The sequence below is a fragment of the Carcharodon carcharias genome, chromosome 20, assembly GCF_017639515.1.
Source record: "Carcharodon carcharias isolate sCarCar2 chromosome 20, sCarCar2.pri, whole genome shotgun sequence".
In the NCBI taxonomy this organism is placed as follows: Eukaryota; Metazoa; Chordata; class Chondrichthyes; order Lamniformes; family Lamnidae; genus Carcharodon; species Carcharodon carcharias.
Window position 1 is genome coordinate 113,553,071 of NC_054486.1, and position 23,120 is coordinate 113,576,190.

Below are 23,120 nucleotides of genomic sequence, written 5' to 3' on the forward strand. Positions count from 1 at the left end.
ATTCATTTGCAGTTATAAGAGTCAGAAAATAAGTTGTTGAAGATTAATTATAAGCTCTTGATGTCCACCAATAATTCAATACCACTTAAGTACAACGGTCGACTGTCCTAAGGGTTCACAATGACCAAGAAGGTCCCACAGTACAGGAATGTCATTTACTGCAGCTAATGGAACACAGTTGCTACAGAATACAGATAGCCAGCCTAGATAAACCTATCAACTAACATTTCATGTACAGTTAGCAAACTGCAAAGATTACACAGCTTCCACAACATGGCTATTCTGGGCTAGCAGGACCTAGCCCACAGTCATTGTTCAATTTCCGATTGCACTTTTCCAAACATAAAAATAAAATTCTTACCTGCAAGGCTTTCCAAGGCATCCTTTTTGCAAGCAAACAAACAAAAAAACTAATAATCACTCTGTACAATGCAATAAGAACAATTAAAGTAATCAGTAGTCAGAATAAATACAATGGCAATTAAAAAGTAATTCACTTTTTATAATTTTCTTTGGCAGAACAGAATTTAGAAAGAAAAGATTAAAAATTTAAATAGTGGTCATTTAACTGGCCACTAAGATAGCAGAAGATATTGATACAGGAGCAATCTGCTAACTCTCCTCAAGGCAACTGCGCAAGTAGGAAAATAAATTACAGGTTTAAAAAGGAGCAGAACAGGGACAGAGTCCCAGAGATCGAACAGAACAGCGGATGAAAAGACAGCTTCCAAAACTGACAATTCCTTTGAATCCTTTTGTGTGGCTTATCTCAGGGAATATCAGACTGTGTTGCAAGGAATACCGCAGTTTGTGTGTGAAGTACTTAAAAAGGCATCACCTTCTCTTGCACAATTCGCAATGGGCGATATTTACAGGCCTTGCCAGCGACACCCACATCCCACAAACAAATTAACAATCCCATACCTAGCAATTTAATTGGAAATTAAGCAATTATGGATGGGGAGGTGGGATTCCAGATTGGCATACTTGTGTATGGAATGAAGAGCCACATGCACTTACCTGGATATACAGCACAGAAACAGGCCATTCAGCCCAACCAGTGTTTATGCTCCACTCTAGCCTCTTCCTATATTTCCCCATCTAAATCTACCGTTGGAACCCTCTATTCTCTTCTCCTTTGTGTGTGTGTCTAGCTTCCCCTTCAATGAATCTATAATATTTGCTTCACCTCTCCCTGTGGTAGCGAGTTCCACATTCTCACCACTCTTTGTGTAAATAAGTTTCTTCTGAATTCTCTATTGGATTCCTTGGAGACTATCTTGTATTGATGGCCTCTACTTAGGCTCTTCCCCACAAGAGGGAACATTCTCTCTGTGTCCAGTCTGTCAAAACCTTTCATTGTTTCAAAGACCTTTATTAGTCACCTCTCAGCGAGAGAAGTGAGCCAGCCTGTCCATCCTTTCCTAATATGCATTTCTCGTGTCATCCTTGTAAATCTTCTTTTCACCCTCTCTAGTGCCTCTGTGTCCATTTTATAATATAGAGACCAGAATTGCATGTAGTACTCTCTAAATCTAATGTAATAAAGGTTTGATACAGGTTTAGAATGAGTTTCCTACTTTTCAATGCTGTCCCTCTAGAAATAAAGCCCAGTGTTTGGTTTGTTTTTTTTTAATAGCCTTGACTAACCTGTGATGCAACTTTAATGATTGATGTGCTTGTACTCCGAGATCCCGTTGTTCCTCCACCTCACCTAGGCTCTCACCTTCCTAGTAAAAAGTGACCTCTGTGTTTTTCTTACCAAAATGTACAACCTCACATTTATCTGGGTTGAACTTCATTTGCCAATTGTTTGCCCATTCTGCGAGTTTATTAACATCCTCCTGTCCTCCTCAGTATTGACTATTTCACCCCAATTTAGTGTTGCCTGCAAATTTAGAAATTGTGTTTTTGATTCCAAAGTCCAAATCGTTAATGTAAATTGTGAACAGCAGTGGTCCCAGTGGAACACCACTTCTGCCCTTGTAAAATAACTGCCCTTTACTCCCACACTCTGCTTTCTGTCTTGAAACCAGCTAGCAATCCCTTCTGCCATTTGTTCCCTGACTCCACATTCTCTGATCTGATTCATTAGTCTGTTATGGGGCACCTTATCAGAGGCCTTTTGAAAATCAGGTAAGTTACATCTATTATATTACCATTGTCTACTCTCTCTGTTACCTTCTCAAATAATTCAATAAGGTAGCTCAAGCAACATGTTCCCTCTTGAAATCCATGTTCTTTTTTCTCTCCTTTAGTAAAGATTCCATTAATTTTCCTACCACTGATGTTAAGCTGACTGGTCAATAATTCGCTGGATATTTTCTGTCCCACTTTTTAAATATAGGAATTACATTAGCTATCCGCCAGTTGTCTGGAACTACATCTTTTTCTAACAAAAGTTAAATACGAATAATGCCCCTCTGCTATTTCTTCCTTAATTCTTTTAAAATAACGTGGATGCAATCCATCCAGACTGGGGCCTTTATCGTCTTGGAGTTTGTTTAGTTTATTCAATACAAAGAACAAAGAACAAAGAAAAGTACAGCACAGGAACAGGCCCTTCGGCCCTCCAAGCCTGCACCGATCATATTGCCCGTCAACTAAAACATTTTGCACTTCCGGGGTCTGTATCCCTCTATTCCTATCCTATTCATGTATTTGTCAAGCTGCCTCTTAAACACCACTATCGTACCTGCTTCCACCACCTCCTCTGGCAGTGAATTCCAGACGCTCACTACCCTCTGCGTAAAAAACTTGCCCTGCACATCTCCTCTATAGTTTTCTCCTCTCACCTTAAATCTATGTCCCCTAGTAATTGACTCTTCCACCCTGGGAAAAAGCTTCTATCTACTCTGTCCATGCCACTCATAATTTTGTAAACTTCTATCAAGTCGCCCCTCAATCTCCGTCGCTCTAGTGAGAACAATCCGAGTTTCTCCAACCTCTCCTCATAGCCAATAACCTCCAGACCAGGCAGCATCCTGGTAAACCTCCTCTGCACCCTCTCCAACGTCTCCATATCCTTCTGGTAATGTGGTGACCAGAATTGCACGCAATATTCCAAGTGTGGCCTAACCAAGGTTCTATACAGCTGCAGCATGACTTCCCAGCTTTTATACTCAATACCCCAGCCAATGAAGACAAGCATGCCATATGCCTTCCTGACTACCTTATCCACCTGCGTTGCCACTTTCAGTGACCTGTGGACATGTACACCCAGATCCCTCTGCCCGTCAATGCACTTAAGTGTTCTGCTATTTACTGTATGATTCCTGCCTGTATTAGACCTTCCAAAATGCATTACCTCACATTTGTCCGGATTAAACTCCATCTGCCATTTCTCCACCCAAGTTTCACTATCTGCAACTCCTCCAACCTTAGTGTCGTCTGCAAACTTACTAATTAGCCCAGTTACATTTTCCTCCAAATTATTTATGTATACTACAAACAGCAAAGGTTCCAGCACGGATCCCTGTGGAAATCCACTAGTCACAGCTCTCCATTCAGAAAAGCACCCTTCCATTGCTATCTTCTGTCTTCTATGACCAAGCCAATTCTGTATCCATCTTGCCAGCTCACCTCTGATCCTGTGCGACTTTACCTTCTGTACCAGTCTGCCATGAAGGACCTTGTCAAAGGCCTTACTTGAAATCCATGTATATAACATCCACTGCCCTTCCATTGTCGATCATCTTTGTCACTTCCTCAAAAACCTCGATCAAGTTAGTGAGACACGACCTCCCCTTCACAAAACCATGCTGCCTCTCACTAATACGCCCATTTACTTCCAAATGGTAGTAAATCCTGTCACGAAGAATCTTCTCCAATAATTTCCCTACCACTGACGTAAGGCTCACCGGCCTGTAATCTCCTGGATTATCCCTGCTGCCCTTCTTAAACAATGGAACAACATTGGCCATTCTCCAGTCCTCTGGGCCTCACCCATAGCCAGTGAGGATACAAAGATTTCTGTCAAGGCCCCAGCAATCTCCTCCCTTGCCTCCCTCAGTACTCTGGGGTAGATCCCATCTGGCCGAGGGGACTTATCCACCTTAATATTTTTCAAGATGCCTAACACCTCCTCTTTTTTGATCTCAACATGATCCAGGCTATCTACACATTCTTCCCTAGACAAATCGACCACTAAGTCCTTCTCTTTGGTGAATACTGATTAGAAGAATTAATTTAGTATCTCTCCCATTTCTTGCGGCTCCACACAGATTCCCACCTCTGTCCCTGAGTGGGCCCATCCTTTCCCTGGCTACCCTCTTGCCCTTTACATATGTTTAAAAGGCCTTGGGATTTTCCTTAATCCTGGTTGCCAGTGACTTTTCATGACCCCTTTTAGCCCTCCTGACTCCTTGTTTAAGTTTCTTCCTACTTTCTTTATATTCTCCACGGGCTTCATCTGTTCCCAGCCTTCTAGCCCTTATGAATGCTTCCCTTTTCTCTTTGACTAATCTTGCAGTATCCTTCGTTATCCAAGGTTCCTGAAACTTGCCCTGCTTTTCCTTCATCCTAGCAGGAACATGCCAGTCCTGAATTCTTATCAACTGACGTTTGAAAGCCCCCCACATGTCAGTTGTTGAATTGCCCTCAAACATCTGCCTCCAGTCTAGATTCCTCATTTCCTGCCTAATATTGTTATAATTAGCCTTCCCCCAATTAAGCACCTTAACCCGAGGACTCCTGTTATCCTTATCTACCAGTACCTTGAAACTTACTGAATTATGGTCACTTTTCCCAAAATGCTCCCCTAATGAAACTTCGACCACCTGGCCGGGTTCATTCCCTAATACCAGGTCCAGTATTGCCCCTTCCCTAGTTGGACTATCTACATATTGTCTCAGGAAGCCCTCCTGGATGCACCTTACAAATTCTGCACTATCCAAATGCCTAGCACTAAGTGATTCCCAGTCAATATAGGGAAACTTAAAATCACCCACCACAACAACCCTCTTGCTTTTACATCTTTCCAAAATCTGCCCACATAACTGTTCCTCAATCTCTCACCGGCAATTGGGCGGCCTATAGTAAACCGCCAAAATTGTGACTGCACCCTTCCTATTCCGGAGCTCTACCCATATTGCCTCGCTGCATGAGCCCTCCGAGGTGTCCTCTTGTCATACAGCTGTGATATTCCCCTTAACCAGCAGTGCAACTCCCCCACCTCTTCTACATCCCTCTCTATCCTGCCTGAATACATCTCCCTTTTTATTTTACTTGCACTTATCTCATTGCTCATCACATCATTCAATGTCAAGTCTACCTGTTCTATCTCCCTGGGAAATATCGAAGCAAAATAAATATTTAATATTTCTGTCACCTCTCTATTGTTACCTGTAGTATTATCCAGTTCTTCCCTTAATGATCCTGCTCCCATCATAGCCTTCATTCTTTTATTGATATGCCTGGAAAATATTTTACTATTTTGTTTTTATGTTCTTTGATAATCTTTTTTGCCTTGCCCATTGATTTTTTTTGACTTCTCTCCTAATCTCTTTTAACCTGCATTCCTCCTCTCTTTTACTTAATGTTTGCCCCTTTCCTAACCCTCAATTGTTCCCTTGTCTCTTTATTCATCCCTGAAGTCCCACTTGTGTTTAGTTTGTTCTTTCCATTTAGCGGAATATATTTCCTTCCTCTGTGTTGAACACCATTTCTAAATGTTTCTCGTTGTTTCATTCTTTTTTTGTCCCATTTTATTTTCCCAAGTTCTATTCTCAGCCCCTCAGACAACTTGTCTCCAATCTATTCACCTAGTTTTCATCATTTTTATGTCGTTCCCTATCATCTTAAAGTGTTTTATATTATGGTCATTTGTCAGCATCAGCGGTCCTTCAGTTTGAGGATGATGTCTGCTCAGGATGCTCCCTGCCTGACATGTGACTGAACAGACCAATTCCCAACCTGCAGATCTTTGGGTGCATGGGGCAGAATGACCCACAAGTTAGTGGGATCGGGAGTACAGGATTTGCTTCCTTTTCATTCCTTCTCTGCCACCACTCTGCCTCATCAGTATGAGATGATGACTCAAAGCGAAATGCAGATTGATGGATGAGTTATCACCATTTTGAATGATTGGTAACAAACTCCTCCCAGTCATGTCATTGCTGCTGTGCCTTTTTTTTATTCATTCACATGAGTGTTGCTGGCTGGGCCAGCATTTATTGCCCATCCCTAGTTGCCCTTGAGAAGGTGGTGGTGAGCTGCCTTCTTGAACCGCTGCAGTCCGTGTGGTGTAGGTACACCCACAGTGCTGTTAGCGAGGGAGTTCCAGGATTTTGACCCAGTGACAGTGAAGGAACGGTGATATATTTCCAAGTCAGGATGGTGAGTGACTTGGAGGGGAACTTCCAGATGGTGATGTTCCCATGTGTCTGCTGCCCTTGTCCTTCTAGATGGTAGTGGTCATGAGTTTGGAAGGTGCTGTCTAAGGAGCCTTGGTGAATCCCTGCAGTGCATCCTGTAGATGGTACACACTGCTGCTACTGTGTGTTGGTGGTGGAGGGAGTGAATGTTTGTGGATGTTGTGCCAATCAAGTGGGCTGCTTTGTGCTGGATGTTTTCAGGTTTCTCAAGTGTTGTGGGAGCTGAACTCATCCAGGCAAGAGGGGAGTATTCCATCACATTCCTGACTTGTGCCCTATAGGTGGCGGACAGGCTTTGGGGAGTCAGGAGGTGAATTACTCGTCTCACTATTCCCAGCCTCTGACCTGCTCTTGTAGCCACAGTATTTATATGACTAGTCCAGTTCAGTTTCTGGTTAATGGTAACCCCCAGGATGTTGATAGTGGGGGATTCAGTGATGGTAATGCCATTGAATGTCAAGGGGTGATGGTCAGATTCTCTCTTGTTGGAGATGGTCATTGCCTGGCACTTGTGTGGCATGAATGTTACTTGCCACTTGTCAGCCCAAACCTGGATATTGTCCAGGTCTCGCTGCAGTTGGAAATGAAGCATTTTCTTTGCCCTCCCCTGGAAAGTTGGCCATTTGATATCGGGGTAATTAAAATCCCCCATAATCATTAGTCTATATTTTTTGCTGAATTCTCTTAATTATCTGCATATTTCTTCCTCCTCCTCCCTTTCACTGTGAGATGGCCAGTAGACACCACCAATTAGTGTGATTGATCCTGTTTTCACTTTTATCTCTATCCATATGGATTCTATTTTTCTCTTGGTGATAGCTGTGTCCTTTTGTTCTGCTGCTAATATCATTCCCTTTCTTTCATTTCCAGCTCCCTGATTTTTCTGTCGCTGTGGGCTGAATGTTACATGGAGACATCCCCCTCCAACACCCAGCTTTAATTGATTCAGAGTGGGTTTCCACCCGATCTGGGAGAAGTCCCACTCTAGAGAGCTGTCAGCCAACCTGATTGGCTGGCAGCACTGTAGTCCCAGCAGTGCCAGGATCGAGTGGTGGCCACTGCTGGTACTGCAGGCAGTGCCCAAGGAAGAAGTGTCATGAAGCCCAGGCTTCAGGTAACTCTCTGGTTTTTGGATGGGCCTGCCTGGCAGACGCCAGCAAGGGAGGGGAGGGGAGAGGAGTGGGGCTGGTTTTTGGAGGCGAGGGAGACGTGAAAGGGAGGGGCAAGAGCTTGGGGGTTTACCTTGATGGGAATAGGGAACCCTCAAAGGGAGTACCCTCAATAGGAAAAGGGAACCCTCAAAGGGAGTACCCTCAATGGCAATAGGGAACCCTCAAAGAGAGTACCCTCAATGACAATAGGGAACCCTCAAAGAGAGTACCCTCAATGGGAATAGGGAACCCTCAAAGAGAGTACCCTCAATGGGAATAGGGAACCCTCAAAGAGAGTACCCTCAATGGGAATAGGGAACCCTCAAAGAGAGTACCCTCAATGGGAATAGGGAACCCTCAAAGAGAGTACCCTCAATGGGAATAGGGAACCCTCAAAGAGAGTACCCTCAATGGGAATAGGGAACCCTCAAAGAGAGTACCCTCAATGGGAATAGGGAACCCTCAAAGAGAGTACCCTCAATGGGAATAGGGAACCCTCAAAGAGAGTACCCTCAATGGGAATAGGGAACCCTCAAAGAGAGTACCCTCAATGGGAATAGGGAACCCTCAAAGAGAGTACCACTACTTGCTGCCCAACAGCAGCTGGTGCAGTGAAAGCTGCTGGACTGCTTGGCCTTGCCTCAGCCTTCCCCTGCCACACGATCATATGAAAGGTAGGCTGGGGGTTGGACAGGAAGGTGGTGGGAAGGCCTACCCCATGTTATTCTAATGCACTGGCAGGGGACGGTGTAAATTCCAACCCCACATCTCAGTAATCCCCTCTATGTCTGGTTCCTCTCAACATTTGATCACCTCCTGCTCCTGTTTTATCACGGACACTGTGTACATTTCTGTACAGACACATTAACTAATTTTTAATAGGATTTATTTTCATTTTTTATACACTCTTGTTCTAGAACTCTATTTATTCCCTTGACATCATTGTCTTCCCTCACTTTATTCTTTGCTACATTCTCCTGCATTCTTCTGTTTACATTGAGGCTGCTTACGTTTCCTGTGGATCCCTCCCCACCTCTTACTAGTTTAAAGCCTTTGCCACGTCCCTATTTACACTTTCCACCAGGGCACGGGTCCCATCCCAGTTCAGGTGGAGCTCATCCCATCAGTGCAGCTTCCTCCTGTCCCAGGACTGGTGTCAGTGCCCCATGTAGAGGAACTCCTCTTTCCCACACCAGCCCTCTAGCCACGTGTTAATGCTCCTGATCTGTTTCTTTGCCATTTTGCACATAGCTCAGTCAGTAATGCAGAGAGTATTACCCTTGAGACCCTGCTGTTTAATTTGGAACCTAACTCCTGATACTCTTTCAGCAGGACCTCCTCCCTGTTCCTACCTATGTGGTTTGTTTCTACATGGGCCATGACAACCGGATTTACCCCCTCCCTTTTCAAGTTCCTTTCCAGTTACCATGAGCTCTCCTCTACCCTGACACTGGATAAGCAACACATCCTTTGGGATTCTCGCTCTTGACTGAAGAGGACACTCTCAATCCCCTAATTATAGAACATCCAATTGCTGCCACATTTCTATTCTGCTTTCCACCGCCCCATCCTCCTGGACAGCCTCCTAAGCCATGGTGCCTCGGTCTATATTATTGTGACTATTCTGCCTGTAGTCTATCTTCTGGCCCTCATAGGTAGTGAGTACACCATACCCACTGGACAGAAGCAGTGTATGTCAGACCTCCTTCTCAATCTTTCCCAAAATCCCCTCTACCCAGTGTCTTCCCTTCCCTGAACCTCTGTTTTCTGCTGGAGTGTTGAATGTATCCTGGATGAAACTGTCCACAAACTCCTCCCCTCCCTTAAGTGTGGAAGTCTCTCCAATGTGCACTCCAACTCACTGACTCTAAGCTGGAGAGATTCAAGTCAAATACATTTTGTGCAGACCTGTTTGTTTGGGACAGTTTTGTCCTGCACAAACTCCCCTGCTCTGCAGTCCAGGCACATAACCTGCTCTGCCATATCTTAGACTAGCGTTATTTTATTTATTTAATTGAAGTCTTTATTCAACAATTATTTGTTGTTCTATCAAGCAGTTTAATCAGTTAAGCTATAAAGTTAACACACTGCTTATACTACCCTGATACTAATTTGAACTACTTCTCTAGTTTAAAGAGGAAAAATACCTTAAAACTCAACAACCAATCACCTACCTGTTTTTCTAATTAATCCCTCTGGAATTCAGTTCTCAGGTCTCACTGTCTCTTGCTCCATCTCTTGGACCACAGTAAAGGACTAGAACAGCATCTCTTCCCTCATATGCAAAACTCACTCAATCAATCAATCAATTCTCTGATTTACGTAATAACTCCATTGGACTGGACCATGTGCTACTTATTTTGTGCTAAGCAAAGCCTCCTATATTTACCCTGGGTGGAATTCCAAAGAGCTGAGCCGGGCCCAATTGTCCAGGGAACAGGTTCTAAGCAGCCACCAACTGCAGCTGCCACTAGTCAGAAACTGATTTCCCACTGACTAAGACTGAAAGAAGCTACAAGTTCATGTTAAAGTTAAGTTCAAAGCTAAAATGCAAATCTTGACCAGATTTTAGAAAGAGATCAACGCTTCAAATTCCATTACCCACAAATCCCCCAAGTTGAGTAAGTACTCTGCTGAGCTGGACTTCATGTATTTATCTCAGGTGCTTGGTCTGACTGAGCTAGAGTATGTTATTCTCCAACTAGACAGTGAGCAAACAAAATCAGAAAATGCTGGAAAAACTCTGCAGGTCTGGCAACATCTGTGGCGAGAGAAACAGAGTTAATGTTTTGAGTCCGTATGATTCTTATTCAGAAGGGTCTGAAGAGTCATACGGACTCGAAACTTTAACTCTGTTTCTCTCTCCACAGATGCTGTTAGACCTCCTGAGTTTTTCCAGCATTTTCTGTTTTTGTTTCAGATTTCCAGCATCCGCAGAATTTTGCTTTTATCTTTTAGGCAGTAAGCAAAGTGCACTGTGTAAGGAAGGATCTGGTGTGATATGTATCTCACAATCATGTTGATACTCGTCACTTTTCTACCCGCTGATGACCATGAAAATATGAAAAATGATGGAAAGTGGAAATGTGGATTTTAAGTGTAGTCACTGTTTTGCAAAACCATCAATGAAGAGCAAGTAATGAGGATGAGCACCCCCATACTCTACCTTTCGATAAAGCGTACACCTCTAATCACTGAGACTAAGGTGTGACATAGGAACAGGGTGAGGCCATTCAACCCCTCAAGCCTGTTCAGTTGTTCAATGAGATCATGGCTGATCTGTATCGTAACTGCATTTACTCACCCTGCATTGTAACTGTATCGTAACTGCATTTACTCACCCTGTATCGTATCTGTATCATAACTGCATTTACTCGCCCTGTATCGTATCTGTATCATAACTGCATTTACTCACCCTGTATCGTATCTGTATCATAACTGCATTTACTCTCCCTGGCTCCATATCCCTTAATAACCTTGGCCAGCAAAATCAATTGATCTCAGAGTTAAGATTATCAATTGAGCTTTTTTGTGGGAAACAATTTCACACTTTTACCACCCTTTGTGTGGAGAAGTACTCGCTTGAATGGCCTGCCATTGTTCACTTGCAAAATCTGTTTCTTTGTATTTACCTGATTCCTCTCAAAAGCTTAAAAACCTCAATAAAAACAATCCTTAATCTCTTATATTTCACAAGACATAATCTCAACTCACCATCTAATGATTGGAGCCCTGGTAACATTCTGGTAAATCTGCGCTGCATCATTTCGCTGACATTACATCTGTAAGGTGCAGCACTCAGATGTGGCTCAACCAAGGTCTCGTTATAAAGGCCAACATTCTGTCAGCCATTATGATTCTTTTCTCGTACTTGGCCATTACAGGTGAGGGGGGAGTGCCATAAAATCCAGCCCAAGGTTTCAGTCCATGACCAGAACTGTTAGCAGTGGTTAAGTTCACTTACCTCAGCAACACACACTGTCTATATTGACGATGACACACATACAAGAATTGCCAAAGCAAGTGTAGCCTTCAGCAGACTTTGAACTTCAGTCTGAGAATGGAGAGGAGTAAGTCTGCCCAAACTGAAACTCTACAAAACAATAGTCCTGCCCACTCTGATTCTGACTCCGGGTCCTGGGAGAAACGCATTCAAGACTGCTGCACCCAGCACAGCCAAATAAAAAATGGTAAGGCTGCCTTCAGAAGCAAGTGCATGTCAGAGGCAGAGAGAAAGCACAAGGAGAGGAAATCCTGAGCCAGCAATTCACCCAAAACTCTATCACCTGCGGCAGAATCTTTCAGGCCATAGCAGTCACCTACGTACCCACCGGAATGCTACCAAACACCACAGAGCACAGTATCTTCACCTCTAAGGATGAACAAGGATCTATTAATTGCTCTGCAATTTTATTCTTCTGTCCACACTGCTTACTGTCCCGCCAATTATTTTCACAGAATACAGGGAATATTCAGTTGATGAAATGAACATTCAGCTCTTCCCGACAGTAAATCACTTAATGCATTCGAAGGCTTAACATGCCAGAACAAACTGTAAGGATACTTTAGCAACCTATACATTGGACATAAAGAACAGCTAATAAGAAAGGAAAGCTGGACCATCAGGAAGAGTGACAAAGATTGAAATGAAAGGGCTCAGACGGATATTACATGTGTCACGGATGGCCAAGTGGACAAACGGGGTGGGGGGGTGGGGTTGTGCTGGAAAGCTGGTGTGAAGAGGAACTTGTTTGCAGCAGTGATATCAGGGCAGCTCAGATTTTGGACACGTGATGTGAGCAGGAGGGGAGTGTTTGGAAAAAGAGGTAACATAAGATAAAACACCCAGAAAACGTGCACAAGGAAGACCCAAGATGGATAATATCAGACCATGGACTGGTCTCTCTATGGGACAGCCAGTGAGGGCAGTGGAGAATAGAAATCCGTGCAGAAAGATTGTTCACAGGCCAACCCTGTTTATTCGTTCTGAGGATGTGGGCAGGCTCTGCAAACTGTTTGCGTTGCCCATCCCCAGTTACCTTGAGGGCATTAGGATGCATGCATGAATCTCTAAATACCTTCAGACCTTCCTGTTGCTACATTTTTGTTTTTCAAATACTCTGATCTATCCTTTTTTGGTCCAAAATGAATTGACTCACTTACCTGCATTGAAACTCTCTCATTTCATCTATCAGCTCAAGAGTCAAGGGATGGAGTTCTGAACAGGTCAGTTAGAAGGGTAAGATCTCTTCACCAGCAGATTAGAGAAGAGGGGTGACTTGATAGAGGTCTTTAAGATGTGAAAGGGAATTGATAGGGTAGACAAAAGTAGGGAGGTCATGTTGGAGTTGTATAGAACCTTGGTGAGGCCACAGCTGGAGTACTGTGTGCAGTTCTGGTCACCACATTATAGGAAGGATGTGATTGCACTGGAGGGGGTGCAGAGGAGATTCACCAGGATGTTGCTTGGGATGAAACATTTAAGTTATGAAGAGAGGTTGGATAGACTTGGGTTGTTTGCGTGGGAGCAGAGAAGACTGAGGGGCGACCTGATCGAGGTGTACAAGATTATGAGGGGCATGGACAGGGTGGATAGGGAGCAGCTGCTTCCCTTAGTTGAAGGGTCAGTCACGAGGGGGCATAAGTTCCAGGTGAGGGGCAGGAGGTTTAGGGGGGATGTGAGGAGAAACCTTTTTACCCAGAGAGTGGTGACGGTCTGGAATGCGCTGCCTGGGAAGGTGGTGGAGGTGGGTTGCCTCACATCCTTTAAAAAGTACCTGGATGAGCACTTGGCACGTCATAACATTCAAGGCTATGGGCCAAGTGCTGGTAAATGGGGTTAGGTAGGCAGGTCAGGTGTTTCTCACGTGTCGGTGCAGACTCGATGGGCCGAAGGGCCTCTTCTGCACTGTGTGATTCTGTGATTGGTGGAGCAGTCCAACAACTGGTGGTACTATTACAATTCACTCAGGGAGCCGGAGTTGCTGTGGTAACATGCGCTTTCGCATGCGTATTATAGTCTGGAGCTATGGATAATGATAGTTGAGGCTCCAATTTCTTTTCATCACATGACTGACCAGGAATCTCTCCTACTTGTAGCACCTGCTATTGGCATGTGTTGGATGGGTTAACAGGTCGATAATCTGCTTGGGTGCATTATGAACACACCTTCCTTGGCCATCAATTCCAGGAGTAGCACTCGAACCTGGGGCTTCTGCCCGGGGCATGTTAAATAGCAAATCCAATTGGCTGGCAGCTCCTAATGAGAAGCAGAAGTCCCACGCTCAACCGATGTATCCCGACCCCATCATGTTATGGCTTCAGGGTGGGTTTGTTCCAGTCATGTCTCCTTTTGGCTGACTTTCCTTCCACGGGGGCGAGCAGTCTGATTTCTTTTCTTTTTTTAAAATTTCATCCATGGGATGTGGGCTTCGCTGGCTGGGTCAGCGTTTATTGCCCATCCCTAGTTGCCCTCGAGAAGGTGGTGGTGAGCTGCCTTCTTGAACCGCTGCAGTCCGTGTGGTGTAGGTACACCCACAGTGCTGTTAGGGAGGGAGTTCCAGGATTTGGACCTGTGCTCCATAAAATGCAGCCATGATCAGAAAAGTAGAGGTGAGATGTAGAGTGTCAGCCATGATCTTATTGAATGGTGGAACAGGTTTGAAGGGCTGCATGGACTTTTTCCTCTTATCAAAGCCACAAATGAAATCCTGTGTGACTGTGACAAAGATAAACTTTCCCTCCTCATCCATCTCAACCTGTCTGCAGCCTTTGACATGGTTGACCACACCATCCTCCTCCAATACCTCTCCACTTTGTCCAGCTGGGTGGGACTCTCTGACCTGGTTTCATTCTTAGCCAGAGAATCACTTTCAATGGCTTCTCTTCCTGCTCTTGCACCTTTACCTCTGGTGTCCCCCAAGGATTAGTCCTTGGCCCCATCCTATTTCTCATCCACATGCTGCCCCACGGCAGAGTGTTAGTTTTCCACGTACACTGACAACACTCAGCTCTACCTCACCAGCATCTCTCTCAACTCCTCCACTGTTGCTAAATTATCAGACTGCTTATCCAACATCCAGCACTGGATCAGCAGAGCCTTCCTCCAGTTAAATATTAGAAAGACGAAAGCCATTGTTTTTGGTCCCCACCCCAAACTCTGTTCCCGAGCGACCAACTTCATCCCTCTCCCTGGTCACAGTCACTGATTAAACCAGTCTGTTTTCAACCTTGGTGTCACGTTTGATCCCAAGATGAGCTTCTGACTTCAGACTCATGCTGTTATGTATGCCCTAATGTTACAGCTTTTTAGTTTTTGAAATTGAATTTTAAATGTAAGTTCAGTGGGGAATAAAAAACTGATAAACATCCAACGACCGACAAACTACACAGACTCAAGATAGTTACAATTCAAAAAGTAACTTGCGTTTACTGGATGGGGTCAGAGTAAAAGGGTGAGAGTTATAAAATGGCAGATGGCCTTATTTAGCTAAGGAACTGGAGACATGACATCTGCAGTTATTCCAGTAAAAGATACAAGATATTCATGTGGTTTCCCAGAATTAAGGAAAGCTTTGGAATGAAAAGGTAGTTAATTTACATTTCTGCCTGGGAATAGGCTGTGTGTGTCACATTGCCATGGAGATGGGTGGAGCCTAGTGAGATTCATTGTTTTGAGCTCATCTCTGTGAATTCAGTTAGTGTATAGCCAGCAGGTAAGACTGGTTGATGTTTGGAAACATTATTAAATTTACAGACATTTTAATAGTTTCATTTCCAGACACAAACCAAAAGAAAATGGATTCTGATTGTTATGGGACTTTAACTCCAACCTTGAGAACTGTTTAAGATACTTACATGTTATTTGTAGTTAAAGTTGTAAGGTTGTTTGGAATACATTCCTTCCCAAGGGCAGCAAAGAGACAAAACAGGGTTGGGAACAAAATGCACACAATACAGATCATCAGTGTATAACCTCACATTTCAAATTATGTCATCCAAAAGACCAACATTCTACATTTTACAATATTTGTACAACCAATAGGAAGCAAACTACATGAAGCCCCTTGTGCACAGAAGCAGTTTTGACACATACAGATTGCAGGGTACAGCAGTTTGCTAATATTCTACGGTGTCCTCAATAACTGCAGCTTTTACTGGTTACTGTGAGTGTATTCAGCCACTTCACACTGAAATGGATGAAACCAGTGGTTTAACCTAAACATTTCTCACATGGTCCAGGATATAGGCAGGGCTAAAAATTTGATTGCTCCCACAAACTGGCATGGGGATTGCAATGTGCAATTAGCCCCCACCTAATTGTAGCACAGAACTTAACATGCAAGCTTCATGCTGCAAATTTAAACGATTGTAGCATGCAGCCCAGCACTGATGCAGTGAAAGAAGAGTTAATGAGCAGGATGAACTTTGAGGAATGGCACAATAAACCAGAGAGCGTGCCCCAAGGTTCTCTGATGCGGCACTGGAATCCTTGGCACAGGAGATGCACAAGAAGGGAGAGGTTCTCTTTATCAGGGAGTGAGAAGGCCAGGCAGACACTAGGAAAGCAGTGGGAGCAGGAAGAATTCATGAGTAGCGGGGGGCACCAATTCAGTACCAAAACAGGACCTGTTGTGCCACAAAGCCAAATTTTGTAGTCACTGACTCACAAAAAGGCACAAATTAGGATTAACCTGGCTGCTTTAAACATTAGTACAGTCAGGTTTTCAAATCTCCACTGGTTGCCAATTTTGAACAGCAAAGAAAGTAATTTCACATTTAAAAGCACACAAAATTAAAAAGTTGTAATAATGCTAGTTATAATGGTCAACGTCTAACGGTTTTGAAATATCAGCCAGGCAGATAAAAAAAAACTTGGTTGGTAACTCTAACACATACTCAGAGAACTTTAATCTGTCTCAGCATCAAATAAGATTGACTCAGATAATCTATAATGCTGTACGCAGGTAGCAGACAATCAAGACCATTAAACATATGAGGAAAGAATTGTTACAAATTAAAGTCTCATTGGTTGTCCATGTATTTTTCTTCCATGTATTGGAGTCTTTGTACCAAACTGAGCAAGAGACATGGGTGTGAGGTACAAATAGCCCCTCCTTCAGGGAAGTACTTCACCATCATTCAACAAACAACTCTGAGTGTAAGTACTCTTCACACAAGGAATCTCAACAACGCAGTGATATCTCTGCCCAGGATAAAACACCAGCACCAGTCATTCTTTCATGATGTTACAGGCCCAGTCTCCTGTTTCTTATAGCTCCAAGTCAGAATATTCTGCGCTAATTGATTTAGGGCATTTGGTTTTGTCAGGTCTTTTCCTTCCCTTGCTAACACCAAGTGTAAATGAATCATTGTGGATTCATTGTCACATCACATAACCTGTGGTCCTAGCTAGACAGTCACATACACTTTCTTCCCCCATCTCCAAAGCTGTGCTAATCAGAATGTGGGGAAATAGCTTTGAGAAAGGGAAGCCAGTGCCCGATTTTGGAAGCAGGTTGGATTTAGGTCTTACTTGTATGTTTGGGTTTTGTCCAACCAGATTCCACAGATAATGGAACCAACCATTCCGGAAACCACAATAGTGAGCCCAATTCTCCCAGCGTTCAACTCTTCACCCTGAGAGAAAGCAGAAGATAATCAGCAGGTTCCTCACATTAATGACATCAAACCATTTCAGCTGGTGGATGGCTTGAGTTCACATTTATTCATCACACAGTGTCATTTTTCTCACATTCACACATATCTGGTCTGCACTCATACTCACTGTCGGCCATGGAATCAAAAACCAGCTTTCTATAAAACAGGGTTCATTCAAAAATAAAAATAAAGCCACTGGATATTTGGATTATTTCTGTCTTCAATTATTCTCAGCCGAAAGTTGATTTCTTCAGTTTTCAATCCACTGGTTGGATCTCTTCAAGGTAAACTTGGACTAGTGTAGGACAAGTGCCTTGAAGAGAGATACATAATCAGACACAACTACTAGGACAGTCGCCTTGAGGTTTTCAATGGGCAGCATTTTTCAGATGTGGGATTCCAGGCTCTGCCACCAAAGAATCAGTGAGGAACCCATCCCTGCTGATACTGGCTGCCCTGCAGCCATTTAACCTTCAGTGTTAATTGCTAAGGGTAAGATTTTCACTCCATCTGGGAAGGTGGCCCTGCCCTAGAGAGTTGTTGGCCAGTCAGATGGTCAGCAGCTCTGTGGTCCCAATGGCACCCAGTTTGAGCAGTGGCCAATGCTGGGACGACAGCCAATCCCCAGAGAAGAGGAGTAAGTGGAAACAGGACTGAAGGTAAGTCTGAGGTATCAGCCAGGCCCCACCGAGGGGGGAGAGGGGGTTGGGGGTCAGGGTTTGAAAGGCTGGTGAGGGGGGCAGGAGAGTTAAAGGGGAGAAATGACTTGGGGAGGGTGAAGGGTGGGGGGGTACCTTCGATGGTCACAACCCCCTTGCCTGACACCTGTCTGCAGCTGCAGGGTTACCCACTTGGCATGGGCTTCTTCCTACCATGGGTAAAATAGCAGTGGGGCTGGGATGAGACACTTAGGTGGCCATTAGTTGGCCATTTAAGGGTCTCAATTAGCCCAAGGTTGGGCAGGTCACTTGATGCCTCAACTGCCCCTTGTAAAATGAGAGGCAGATTGGGGACAGATGGGTAGGTGGTGGGTGGGGCATGGGCTTAATTTTATGAGTCCCCACCTTCAAACCTGCTGGGAGGGAGGGGGAAGGGGGGAGGGGGAAGGGATGGGTGAGAAGGAGGGGGTGGGGGGGAGGGGGAGAGGAGGAGGGGAGGGGGAGAGGAGGAGGGGAGAGGGAGGGGAAGGGGGGAGGGGCTGTAAAATTCAACCCAAGTTTTAACATCTCAGACCATCAACATTCAAGCAGGTTAGTTAGGGAGGAAACCTTTTGGCCCGCAGTTCAAATCTTCATTCTTGTGGCTTGATAAGATAGCAGAGTTCGAAGTGTTTCCAAATCACAAGCAACATCATGAAGTTCATAATCAGTCAGAAATGCCTCAAGCACCAACTGTACATGTAACAACCCCATCCAGTCAACAGATGGAAAAAGCACAGAATAGATCAGCAAAACACTTACTACCTTTTCTGGAGCATCACCAACCCTTATTTCAAAAGCAGGTCATCACACCCTAATAACCAATGAGATGTTTCCATTTCCTTAACTGGAAACTGGACAAATGAATGGACAATTTTACGGTGGTACAATGGCATCTACAAGACTGAGCTTGGGCAAACTGAAAAAGTAAAATCCCATGTGTCAGTGTTGTGGTAAAAGAGAACACAGCCCTAAGGCACTGACATTGTGCAAGCTATCATTCCCCAGCACACTCTCAAAATCAAACAGTTGCCCACACAAACGGAAGGAAACTTTGTGAAGGAAGAGGCACCTCAAACTCCAGTCATGAACATCTCAACAGCCAATTTCAAGGCTGGGGATGAGGAGCAGGTAACCATTCTAACTCTCAAACAGGGATGTGTAGAGACCCCACACACACTACAAACAGAAAATGTGTGAAAAAGAATCTTATCCTCAAAAACGAAAGTACGGAGGTATAGATCTATCTTTAATGTGGGTAAGGCAGGTAAGATTGTGAGGCTTCCTGTTCATTGGCTCTTACTGCTCAGAAGGTGGCCATTCAGCCCATCATGCCTGTTGTGTGTTGTTACAATGCACCATGCTAGAAACTGGATCATTGTGCAGATGCACTACACTGTACAGTTCCAAATCCCTTTGCCTGATCAACTTATACAGCCTGGCTTCTCCTTTAATGGCTGCTGAGCCCCTCCTACACCTGGCAGGTTACACTGATACTTGAGACTCTTTCCCTTCAAAAGACCTGGGTTAATCTGATTGTGATTCTTGCTAGTGAAGGTGCTGATGTTTTTAATGAAAACAATCCACATATATGAATCTTCTTCATTCTTTAAATGAATGCAATGGGGAGACAGCACAGAAATAAGCCTATGTTGTTATTCGGGAAAAGCGCTGAAGATAGAGTTTTAAAATTAATAATATTACTAGTGGGCTCCTCTCTTGTCTCACGAGGTAAAAGACATAGCAAACACATAAGTCACACACTAAATTGTTATTAGAAAGGAGGAGAGGATTAATGACATTCGTGGTGTGGAATAGATGCTTTAGAGAAGACAGGTATACTGGGATCATGTTCAGCACCGGCTGCTGGTGACCTACTGGGATCATGTTCAGCACCGGCTGCTGGTGACCTACTGGGATCATGTTCAGCACCGGCTGCTGGTGACCTACTGGGATCATGTTCAGCACCGGCTGCTGGTGACCTACTGGGATCATGTTCAGCACCGGCTGCTGGTGACCTCCTGGGATCATGTTCAGCACTGGCTGCTGGTGACCTACAGGAATCATGTTCAGCACTGGCTGCTGGTGACCTCATGGGATCATGTTCAGCACTGGCTGCTGGTGACCTACAGGGATCATGTTCAGCACTGGCTGCTGGTGACTTCCTGGGATCATGTTCTGTACCAGCTGCTGGTGACCTACTGGGATCATGTTCAGCACTGGCTGCTGGTGACGTACTGGGATCATGATCAGCACCGGCTGCTGGTGACCTACTGGGATCACGTTCAGCACCGGCTGCTGGTGACCTCATGGGATCATGTTCAGCACTGGCTGCTGGTAATCTACTGGGATCATGTTCAGCACCGGCTGCTGGTGACCTACTGGGATTATGTTCAGCACTGGCTGCTGGTGACCTACAGGAATCATGTTCAGCACTGGCTGCTGGTGACCTCATGGGATCATGTTCAGCACTGGCTGCTGGTGACCTACAGGGATCATGTTCAGCACTGGCTGCTGGTGACTTCCTGGGATCATGTTCTGTACCAGCTGCTGGTGACCTACTGGGATCATGTTCAGCACTGGCTGCTGGTGACGTACTGGGATCATGATCAGCACCGGCTGCTGGTGACCTACTGGGATCACGTTCAGCACCGGCTGCTGGTGACCTCATGGGATCATGTTCAGCACTGGCTGCTGGTAATCTACTGGGATCATGTTCAGCACCGGCTGCTGGTGACCTACTGGGATCATGTTCAGCACTAGCTGCTGGTGACCTCCTGGGATCATGTTCAGCACTGGCTGCTGATGACTTCCTGGGATCATGTTCTGTACCAGCTGCTAGTGACCTCCTGGGATCATGTTCAGCACCGGCTGCTGGTGACCTACTGGGATCATGTTCAGCACCGGCTGCTGGTGACCTCATGGGATCATGTTCAGCACTGGCTGCTGGTGACCTCATGGGATCATGTTCAGCACCGGCTGCTGGTGACCTCATGGGATCATGTTCAGCACCGGCTGCTGGTGACCTACTGGGATCATGTTCAGCACCGGCTGCTGGTGACCTACTGGGATCATGTTCAGCACCGGCTGCTGGTGACCTCCTGGGATCATGTTCAGCACCGGCTGCTGGTGACCTCCTGGGATCATGTTCAGCACCGGCTGCTGGTGACCTACTGGGATCATGTTCAGCACCGGCTGCTGGTGACCTACTGGGAGCAGGTTCAGCACTGGCTGCTGGTGACCTACTGGGATCATGTTCAGTACTGGCTGCTGGTGACCTACTAGGATCATGTTCAGCACTGGCTGTTCATGACCAACTGGGATCATGTTCAGCACCGGCTGATCTTGACCTACTGGGAGCATGTTCAGCACCGGCTGATCTTGACCTACTGGGATCATGTTCAGCACTGGCTGTTCATGACCAACTGGGATCATGTTCAGCACCGGCTGATCTTGACCTACTGGGATCATGTTCAGCACTGGCTGATCTTGACCTACTGGGATCATGTTCAGCACCGGCTGATCTTGACCTACTGGGAGCATGTTCAGCACTGGCTGCTGGTGACCTCCTGGGATCATGTTCAGCACTGGCTGTTCATGACCAACTGGGATCATGTTCAGCACTGGCTGTTCATGACCAACTGGGATCATGTTCAGCACTGGCTGCTGGTGACCTCCTGGGATCATGTTCAGCACTGGCTGTTCATGACCAACTGGGATCATGTTCAGCACCGGCTGTTCATGACCTACTGGGAGCATGTTCAGCACTGGCTGCTGGTGACCTACTGGGATCATGTTCAGCACTGGCTGCTGGTGACCTACTGGGATCATGTTCAGCACTGGCTGTTCATGACCAACTGGGATCATGTTCAGCACCGGCTGATCTTGACCTACTGGGATCATGTTCAGCACTGGCTGATCTTGACCTACTGGGATCATGTTCAGCACTGGCTGATCTTGACCTACTGGGATCATGTTCAGCACCGGCTGATCTTGACCTACTGGGATCATGTTCAGCACCGGCTGATCTTGACCTACTGGAAGCATGTTCAGCACTGGCTGATCTTGACCTACTGGGAGCATGTTCAGCACTGGCTGATCTTGACCTACTGGGAGCATGTTCAGCACTGGCTGATCTTGACCTACTGGGAGCATGTTCTGCACCGGCTGTTCATGACCTACTGGGAGCATGTTCAGCACTGGCTGCTGGTGACCTCCTGGGATCATGTTCAGCACTGGCTGTTCATGACCAACTGGGATCATGTTCAGCACCGGCTGTTCATGACCTACTGGGAGCATGTTCAGCACTGGCTGCTGGTGACCTACTGGGATCATGTTCAGCACTGGCTGCTGGTGACCTACTGGGATCATGTTCAGCACTGGCTGTTCATGACCAACTGGGATCATGTTCAGCACCGGCTGATCTTGACCTACTGGGATCATGTTCAGCACTGGCTGATCTTGACCTACTGGGATCATGTTCAGCACTGGCTGATCTTGACCTACTGGGAGCATGTTCAGCACTGGCTGATCTTGACCTACTGGGAGCATGTTCAGCACCGGCTGATCTTGACCTACTGGGATCATGTTCAGCACTGGCTGATCTTGACCTACTGGAAGCATGTTCAGCACCGGCTGTTCATGACCAACTGGGATCATGTTCAGCACCGGCTGATCTTGACCTACTGGGATCATGTTCAGCACCGGCTGCTGGTGACCTCCTGGGATCATGTTCAGCACTGGCTGTTCATGACCTACTGGGATCATGTTCTGCACCGGCTGTTCATGACCAACTGGGATCATGTTCAGCACCGGCTGATCTTGACCTACTGGGATCATGTTCAGCACTGGCTGATCTTGACCTACTGGGAGCATGTTCAGCACCGGCTGATCTTGACCTACTGGGATCATGTTCAGCACTGGCTGATCTTGACCTACTGGGAGCATGTTCAGCACCGGCTGATCTTGACCTACTGGGAGCATGTTCAGCACTGGCTGATCTTGACCTACTGGGAGCATGTTCAGCACCGGCTGATCTTGACCTACTGGGATCATGTTCAGCACTGGCTGATCTTGACCTACTGGGAGCATGTTCAGCACCGGCTGATCTTGACCTACTGGGAGCGTGTTCAGCACTGGCTGATCTTGACCTACTGGGATCATGTTCAGCACTGGCTGATCTTGACCTACTGGGAGCATGTTCAGCACTGGCTGATCTTGACCTACTGGGAGCATGT

The 23,120-nt window shown here is 45.6% G+C and overlaps 1 protein-coding gene across 3 annotated transcripts in view; it reads right to left on the bottom strand.

Moving 5' to 3' along the window:
* The window catches only part of flvcr2a (FLVCR heme transporter 2a), a 213,405-nt gene that overhangs the window by 136,900 nt on the left and 53,385 nt on the right, over window positions 1-23,120 (bottom strand). For all 3 annotated transcript variants that reach the window (XM_041214694.1, XM_041214692.1, XM_041214691.1), the window contains one exon: window positions 17,061-17,164. In XM_041214694.1, the coding sequence (XP_041070628.1) occupies window positions 17,061-17,164 (104 nt within the window). The remainder of the gene's footprint in view (window positions 1-17,060; window positions 17,165-23,120) is intronic.